This window comes from Colias eurytheme, chromosome 5, assembly GCF_061535395.1.
Source record: "Colias eurytheme isolate Ceu_HAF_F1 chromosome 5, ilColEury1 Martin Lab GWU primary, whole genome shotgun sequence".
Lineage (NCBI taxonomy): Eukaryota > Metazoa > Arthropoda > Insecta > Lepidoptera > Pieridae > Colias > Colias eurytheme.
In genome coordinates this window covers 10,765,345-10,774,805 of record NC_142984.1, presented here as the reverse complement: position 1 = coordinate 10,774,805, position 9,461 = coordinate 10,765,345, and the positions used below count along the sequence as shown (strand labels likewise).

At 33.3% G+C, this 9,461-nt stretch overlaps 1 protein-coding gene across 1 annotated transcript; it reads right to left on the bottom strand.

The window, feature by feature from the left end:
* Window positions 1-550: 550 nt before the first annotated feature.
* LOC149908652 (uncharacterized) lies at window positions 551-1,430 on the bottom strand. The gene has a single exon (XM_090102335.1). The coding sequence runs from the start codon at window positions 1,414-1,416 to the stop codon at window positions 793-795; it is 624 nt and encodes a 207-aa protein (XP_089958461.1). The 5' UTR covers window positions 1,417-1,430; the 3' UTR covers window positions 551-792.
* Window positions 1,431-9,461: the final 8,031 nt, after the last annotated feature.

Here is a 9,461-nt window from a genome sequence, read left to right as displayed (position 1 = left end):
ATAATATACATATATAACAATTCGTTAGGTATTTTGAAGGCTATTATTTTTTAAAATAATTTTGAACGCTGAAAAATACAAGCCCTCGTAGAGTAATATCAGAATTGTATCATAAAAATGGCTAACATTCAGTTATAGACGAGGGCTTGATTTATTTTATAAAACTTTTGTGTAAATAAATGTCCAAAAAATAAGCAGACAAAGAACACAATAAAATATTATCCATACTAATATTATAAATGCGAAAGTAACTCTGTCTGTCTGTCTGTTACTCAATCACGCCTTAACTACTGAACCAATTTGCATGAAATTTGGTATAGATATATTTTGATACCCGAGAAAGGACATAGGATAAGGTTTTATCCCGGAAATCCTACGGGAACGGGTTTTTCTTTGAAAACGCGGGCGAAGCCGCGGGCGGAAAGCTAGTATAGTATAAATGATATTTCCCAACACTAAGTTTATTAAATTTTTGTACGGTTCTTAAATATTAATGGAATTAACATTATAAAATGAAGTTCAGGATGATTTATAAATAAAACCACAAGCAGAATCAATAAATGCCTTTAATATTCCATCTTACATTCAATACAACTAAATAGTTCGAGACAAAGGAAATCATTTCATATTATGCACTATCCATTTTGCATTTATTTACATTTTCATTCTTATCGTCGTTATCTACCTTTCTACGTCTAAAATATTCGAAGAGAAATCAGTAGCAAAATCTCTATATTTATGAAATCTGTTGAGAATTCACGAGAAATCCATAGTTTTTATTTACCTTAAGTCTTAAAAGTCCATGACTTTTCGACAATAACCGCGCCAGTCTGGTCTGTACCCAATTGGACATTGATTTGGTACTGAAACTATAAATTTGGATATCTTCATCTTAGTGCAGTCACCATTCTCATCTTTACTATAGCCTTCTGGACAGTCGTTTGTCACTTCAATTTCTGTAGTTTCATTGCAATTTTCACACAATTTTCCATGGTATTTAGGTTCAAATACCTCTACATCATTATTCGGATCGTCACTTGATTTAATAATTCGTTTATCCCCTTGCAAGGCGGTATCTATATCGTTAACAACATTATTTTGGTCACTGTAACCTTTTATTTTGTCGTAGACGTTTGATTTAAAGAATTTAAACACATTACTTATTAAATTTGTAAATCGATTATGCGTCACTGCAAAATTATCTGTTTCATTGTTCGCTGATTTGTGAAATATAACTGTTATTTTATTAACAATTATATTAGCAAGAAGCTCACTCCACGAAACAGTTTGATTTTCACGGTCGTCGATAAAGCCTTGTAACTTCCTTAAAAGTATATTGTCTTTCTTATCCGTGTTAGCTATATCGTAACAATTTGTACCAATAATTAACAATAAACAAATGGAAATAGTTTTCATGGCGGTAAATCCGACGCGTGTCAACACTAACTGAAGATTTTCGCTTTATAGATATGAAAGATAAGAGATATTAATGTACTGTGGCGTAGAAAAATATTTTAAAGCAAAGAAAAATTTCCATGGATGAGAAATTTCTTTAGGATTTCATATTATGCTAGGTTGATAGCTTCAGACTACCTAGGGCTTATTTTATATTTGTAAAGAAACCTAATAGGGTCTGCCTCATTCAAGCATTTAATACATAACTGACTATTCCAGAATATTATTAATTAAATTCTAAGTCAAACGTAGGAACTGCTATTAATTATAACACTGACACAGAACGCATAATTCACAAATCAAATTCCAAATTGAAATAATTATATAAATTGATGATAGCTCGTAAAAAACACCAATAGAATTATTACTAATCAGTGGATCAATGTGCAGTTTAATCAAATGAAGTAGCAAAAAGAAATCATTATTAATATTAGATCTAGAAAATTCCATTGACTAAAACAACATTCAAGCCAAACGTTCAAGAACGTAAAATACAACGTTTATTGTAGTTAAATAAGAGCAAATCGGGATTAAAGTTACTCAAATCTGCATGTTGAAATAAGCAATTTAGTTAACTGTATTACGTTGAAAGATACAAAAAGCGGTGGCCGTGTTCCAACTAGCTTGTTAGTTAATAGCCTATATTATATGCACAATTATATGATGTAAGAGTGATGCCAAGAGCTTAGAGATTAGTTTTGTTAGTTTTAATTGGAGTATAATTGTGACATATTAAAAATAGTGAGTGGTTTGGGCTATATTGTAACTAATGCATTTATGTTGATATCAGGATATAAGGCATTATTGGGTAGCCTATAATAATGATAAAAAGACCTTGGAGAATTCTTTGTTAAGGTGTGAAAGGTTTTCATTATAAACGTAGAGTCGGTATAAGCCATGTATAAACAGACTGATTATAATATATTATCTAAATGAAACAAAAAAAGATCGTGCGTGCCGAGCACACGTGTCGGAAGTGAAACTTCTTTGGCAATATTCAAAGATACCAAAATCGTCGCCTTACACCATGACGTGACGGTATTGCCATGACGCGACTTTGAAATTATACTCTCAACTCGCCTAAAGAAGTTTCACTTCAAAAAGAAAAAAAGTTAAAAAAACAAAATAATTTTTAAATACTTAAGATATTTTCAACGCGACTTCACTTGTTATCAGCAGATAACCGTTTGATAATAACTAAAGTAAATATTAACCGTGTGACGTGTTTGTACGCAGCTATTGTGGGGAAAACAATCGCTTATCTTTATTTATGACTTATGAGTAACAGAAAAATGTATCAAGGACAAATATTATATCTATTTGTGAAAGGGACAGTGATTTCGTTTTCACTGATAAACGAGAATGAATCGAGCGCTATAAATAATTGAAAATTAATTTGTCGATACACGATACATTATGACTATAATATTATGTTTATTATTTAAAAAGGGCCGCCTCCTTGGTACATTGGTTGACGCATGAGCGTAGAGCCGAGGGGTCTTGGGTTCGATTCCCGGTGGAGACGAAGAAAAAAAATATCTCGGTCTGGCAGGACACAGAAGGCTGATCACCTACTTGTCCCAGAAAATCGATCAGTGAAACAGATGTATGGATAATGCATCTGCCCCTTACCCCACTAGGGGACACGGGACTTCACATTTTCATGTTTATTATTTACTGTATCCATAGATATAATTGTGGATAAAAATAATATTCAGAAATTCACTTCGACAATAATTATTTATTTCTTATCTTTTTAGGAGGCTACACATAATTATATAAAGGCCATATAGGTTCTGACTAATATAAATTTTCATAGTAGAAGTGTTTGATTACTATCCAAGCAGTAGGTATAGAATACCTAATAACATAGTAATTACAGTGTTTATCTAACATATAAAAATTATTTATTTAAAAAAAAAACTAAGCCACCTTCAATTATAAAAACGAACCAAAAAAGCTCATCAAAATTGATTCACACAGTAGAAAGTGCTGCACATGTAACAAAGCAAATAGTCCGGGATCCATCGCTCATTAATTTTGCAAGTGATTACTATCAAGCTAATTTTTCGTGAGTAGCTTTATTTTGATGAGATGCCCAATAATTTCATGTACGAAACTCTCGATTGTGGTAGCTAACAGAGGAAACAAGGATAAAATATTTTGATTTGATGGTTCTCAAATATTAATTACTAACTGAATGTTTTTTTTTGTTCAATCTCAAGATAATTATCTAAATTATTCGAAAAAAATATTTGTCCTACAAAATCTATGGTTTGATCAAAGAGTCCCCCTTTCCAATGTGTATCGATAACGAGGTCATCATAAATGATTACTAACCAGCTGATTTTTTTATTTTCACTTATTTAATACTTATATAATTCAACAGACATATTGTCCTACAAATTGCGTAATAAATATTTGAGAACCGTCAAATCAAAAATTTTTATCCTTGTTACCTCTGTAAGCTACCACAATCGAGAGTTTCGTACATGAAATTATTGGGCATCTCATCAAAATAAAGCTACTCACGAAAAATTAGCTTGATAGTAATCACTTGCAAAATTAATGAGCGATGGATCCCGGACTAAAATAAAAATACAGTTGAATTTAGAACCGACTTTTTATAAAGTCAGTTGAGAATATAAATACAGGTCAATATAATATAATTGCTACATAATAAACAGGGGATGGTATTCGTCCAAAGGTTTAAAGTCGGAAGACGTCCAGAGCCTTCCGATCGAGTTGACGGCACGTGCGCTGTATCGGTATGAAAATACTAGTGATTGTTACATACTTTTGTTATATTTTTTATTTATTAAAAGAAATAGACTGTATTATTATAGGGATGCGCCTTAAACTATTACAATTGAGATATGAATGAAATCACGTATTTTATGACTTTTAATGTGAATTTTATTTATAAATAAAATTTGTAGATTGTGTAGAAGTGTAAGTAGTGAATTTTTTTCAACTTTTCTGTTTTCCTAGTAATTTATATAGTTTTTAATTAATATAGTTCCTGTCCGTTTTCAGTGAAACATAAGGCGTTTAGGCTTTTGGGAGATCAGTGATAAACAGGCATGAAATGCAGATTTTGTGCGTAGCGGATATATTTTAATGTAAACTAGCTTACCGCTCGCGTTTTCGCCCGCTTTGTCTAAAACCTAATAAATTATATACTAAAACCTTCCTCTTGAATCACTCGATCTATTAAAAAAAACCGCATCAAAATCCGTTGCGTAGTTTTAAAGATTTAAGCATACATAGGAACATAGGGACAGAGAAAGCGACTTTGTTTTATACTATGTAGTGATATGTGAATAATGTTTGTTATTTCAGTAGAATTATTAGCAGGTACTGAATGACAACACTGAACTAAATTTACTCTGACATAAAACAACAAAACATTCCAATAGCGGTTGAACAAAGTATTATTCGATTTTATAACGTTACAAGATGTAAAGTAAATAAAAATTGTTTAAAACATGAAGCTCGGGTATAAAGGAATCAACTGGGCAGAGAACAGAGCCAACCAATAACATGGAAAATGCAACAAACGATTGAATTTCAACCCTGTTTGTTTCATTTTGTATTTTGTTAGGGTTGTCAGTGTTTTGAAAGTTATTACAATATTTTAAAGAGATTCATTAAATTTAACTATTACCTTTTCCAGTGTATTACTTTTTCAAAACTAATATTCTTATAATTCTAACGTTGTAGGGGATGAACAATCTGATTTCAATTTTATATTTATAAAAACTGTACATATTAGTACTACTGTAACATAATATTTAGGTAAGTTTAGCTTGCGCTTTATATCAAAACTAAAATTAAATACATTATGTTCAGTGTTAACTTTTGATTTAATTAGACAGTGACACACAAGGCCCTAATAACCTGAGCCTCACATAAAAAAAAATGAGTAACCTATAATATCCATCATGTGGCAGCCCTAACCAAATTTCCCCAAAGGACGTGTTTGCTAACGCGTTTTTTGCCCCGGCATTGTGCCTTCGTTTTTGTGGCGCGTAATTGGAAACTCATGTTTTGAACCGTATTACCTTATATTGAATTAGCTGACGTTGAATGAGCGAACGTTTATGAGTAAGTGAAAGCTCAATTTGTTCATTGCTTGTGATTTTATTTACATTGTTTTAAGGTTGATTTTAAGGTATTGATGAGAGCTGTGTGACTTGTAACGAAACTGTTCACAACAAGCCACGTAGTCAAAATACGCTGAAGCATGCTACAGCATAGCCTTTTAGTTTCAATCCCTTTTAATTGTAATATATAATATAAATATGAAGAAAAAAAATCCCCTGAAAGTTTAATAAAACTATTTGGATGTAGTTTGACGAGATACTTGAAATTAAATACGGTTTTTAAAAACTTAACACATGGAGATTGTATTTGAATTTGATTTATTAGAGAACGATTTTGGCGCGATTAAAAAAACACACTTAATTTTTGTCGTACAGATATGATGCTTGGTTCGTCATTAGTGTATCCGTGTCCTCTTACATTCATTATATCATTTCTTTTAGTTACTTGACCTTCCGCCTGTATAAGCACAAAGAACGGTAGCTAAAGTATACATTTTTGGCACACAGCCCGAGTCCGCAGAGCATATAGTTATTGTCATTGAATCGTCTACTCAATTTCACGGACCGCTCGCCGCTCGGTCAGGTAGAACTTTGTGGTGCCTGGAAATATAACCCTTGCGGAATTAAACTGCGACTTAAATGTTAGGCTGGACGAGGGTATGGGATACTTCTGATTTTTCCGCAATCTTTGGAAGCATTGAATGATTTTTTTTTTATGTTAATACAGCTATTTGATAGTGATTTTGAGGGCAGTTCATGAAATTATGTAAAAGTCAGCGAAAGACGACATAACGATTCATAGAATAGAAAGAAGAAGTAGCTTGATCCCGCGGCGTCACTCGTATGGCACCTGGATAATAAAAAGCTTATGTGCTTGTCCAGGTTATAATATTTCCTATTCCTGATCAAATTTCATACATATCCAATCATTCTTCTTTGCGTGAAAGAGTTACAAACACCCCTCCATACTTTCTTACAAACTTTCGCGGTTATAATATAAAACGATGGGAACTCACTACTTCGTATATTGCAATATCTACCAATGACTTACTATTATGAAAATAGCAGTATCAAAATACACATTTTTAGCCAAAACCAGTTATAACAAGCAAGCTTAAGGGTACGTTCAGATGACAAGCGTTCAACGCGCGTTTTGATAACGCGCGTTTACAACTACATAACAACTATTCAGGGACGTACACATGCTAACGCGCGTTTTATTGATACGCGCGTCGAACGCTGCACTAGCGCTCGACTGTTGTCAGCGCGCGTCAACGCGCGCTTTGAGATCATTGGTTTTTCATATTGCCGTTCAGTTGAGCGCGCGCTTTCGACGCGGATGGACGTATTTTAGGGTTCATCGGGTCATCAAGAAATCGTCCGAAATGGAAACCGAAGCTTTTAATACGGAAGGGTCCGTATTGCCTTAATTTAGGATACAAGATTATGTACTGGCTTTCAGTCAGCCTGGTTGTCAAAATTGGGTGGACCCAATATCTCCGTCTTCTGTTGCGTCGTTTTAACCGTCGGTATAATATCACTGCTAGAATAGTTTCTACGTCCATCTTCGACAAATGAACTCTACTGACTGAACCATGGCGGTCGCGGCAATGCGCGTTCAACGCCTGGCAAGCGCGTATCATGTGCACACTAAACAAAAGATTAGCGCGCGTTCAACGCTTGTCATCTGAACGTACCCTTAAACAACTTAAAAGCGTCAACAATCGCAAAAACACTTCCCGTCACGTCGTTTCTCTAAATGCCTCCAATACAGGCCATTAGCGAAACTAAACCAATAGTCACTGAAGTAATTAGTGTAGTTAACTCAGGCCTAGCTCGATACTAAGTTTAAATAATTTGTTCAACCGTTAATGTGGCGAGGCGTAATTATACGTTGCAAGCTTAATTCTAACTAATACTAATATTGAAAAGCTCAAGAGTTTGTTTGTTTGTTTGAAGGCGCTAATCTGAGGAACTACTGGTCCGTTGGATAGCCCATTTATCGAGGAAGGCTATAGGCTATATTATCATCCCGCTAAGACCAACAGGAGCGGAGTAATACGGGTGAAACCGCGGGAAGCAGCTAGTCTTAGATAAGATAACAATTTTTATTATTGGTTTTTAGTTTTTAAATGTACACATATAATCCAAATTCAAGCGAAGACAAATCCAATATTCTTGTTTTGTTCTTTCGAGGATTCAAGATTTCAAAAATTCAATAATTTCTAAAAACAAACAATATAATTATTTATTTAAATATATGGATAATGTTGGTAGCAATTATATGGAATACAAGAATCTATTCCAGAGTTGAGATTTCAGTTATGAGCAAGTTTAACAGCATTCAAAGTGCGGTGGAGAGTTCTAGAAGTGTGCTCGGTTTGTTTCCTCAAGGGTTGTACAGTTTTAGCCTTTATTTTTAGCTTCTCAATACTGCATACAACGTTTATTCATTACACACCATTAAAATATGTAGATTTGTGATTCACTAGACACTTAGGTGGTAATTAATTGTAACACTATGTCATGAAAAATTCTTCTAAAGTTCTTTTAGAATAAGTCTAATTGAATAATTAATAAATGTTTGATTTTGAGTTGGAGCTCATAAAAAAATAATGTTTCACATGTTTTACAAGACTCCACTTGCTTACAAATAAATTCGATAGATGCAGATGGGAAATATATAATATTATATATAATACGTATATATAATACTAGCGGTCCGCCCCGGCTTCGCCCGTGGTACATATTTACGTTTTCTCTACATAAGAACCATCCTCGTACTTCAAGGAATATAATAAAAAAAGAATTATCGAAATAGGTTCAGTCGTTCTCAAGTTATGCGCTTACCAACACATTTTGGGATTCATTTTTATATTATAGATTATGTCCTGAGAAATTCTTTAATATCTCACACTGTTTAAATTTGTTTTCTGCTCATCATGGGCGAAATTGTATTATATATAAGACCATTGTAACCAAAATAATACGTAAAACCAGCAGAATTTTCAGTAAGATTTTATTAACATTTGCTCATTAGTCGCGTTCGTAATCAGCAAAATTTTGACCATTAAAGAAATCCTAAACAAAACTTATATCAACAATAAGCGGGTGTTTGTCCGCTTTTGGCTTCTTTATAGTATAATTACATAGTCGTAGAGGTCTCATGGGAAATTACTCGTCTGTCTGTCCCTCACACGTTGTTATTACGTCAAGATGCAGGCTGCCTCCTGAATATAAAGAGATGAGATTTCGTGATAAAAATAATGCTGTGTTACGTTTAGAGAAAGTTGTAGAACATTCTGGATTCTTCTGTGCACTGGGAACTTTCAGCGGTTCAGTTTTTGCACTTTTAATTCCAAATTATGAAATAGCATGTTTCGAAAAATTTATATTGAAAGTTATAATAAATGTAGGTGTGAAACATGCGCTCAACGCAATTTATAACATTGAAGATACGAAAATTCCTCGGGGATTTTTGTCATTCTTTTTGACTTTGTTCACCTCTATCATAGAGTGATTACCTACTAAGTTCAGAAATTAATAATAAAATAAATAAATAAAAAAGCCTTTATTTCTCTATTCACAATATAATCTTACATGCTAAACAATAAGGTAACATTAACTTATTTTAATATACTACACTATAGTTGGACTTATAAATATAAAATGAGTTATACAATTATAGATTTAGTGATTGTAATATATTATATTAATGTAAACATTAGAGAACCCCTTTAAGCAAGGGTGAAGGCCTCCTCCAGACTGTTCCAGTGGTCTCTATTTTGCGCTTGTGCCATCCACTTTTCGCCAGTTATTTTTGTTATGTCGTCCGCCCAGCGATATAGGGGTCTGCCGTGCTTTCTTTTGCCTTTTGGACCAGGCCAAGATGTAAGGCGT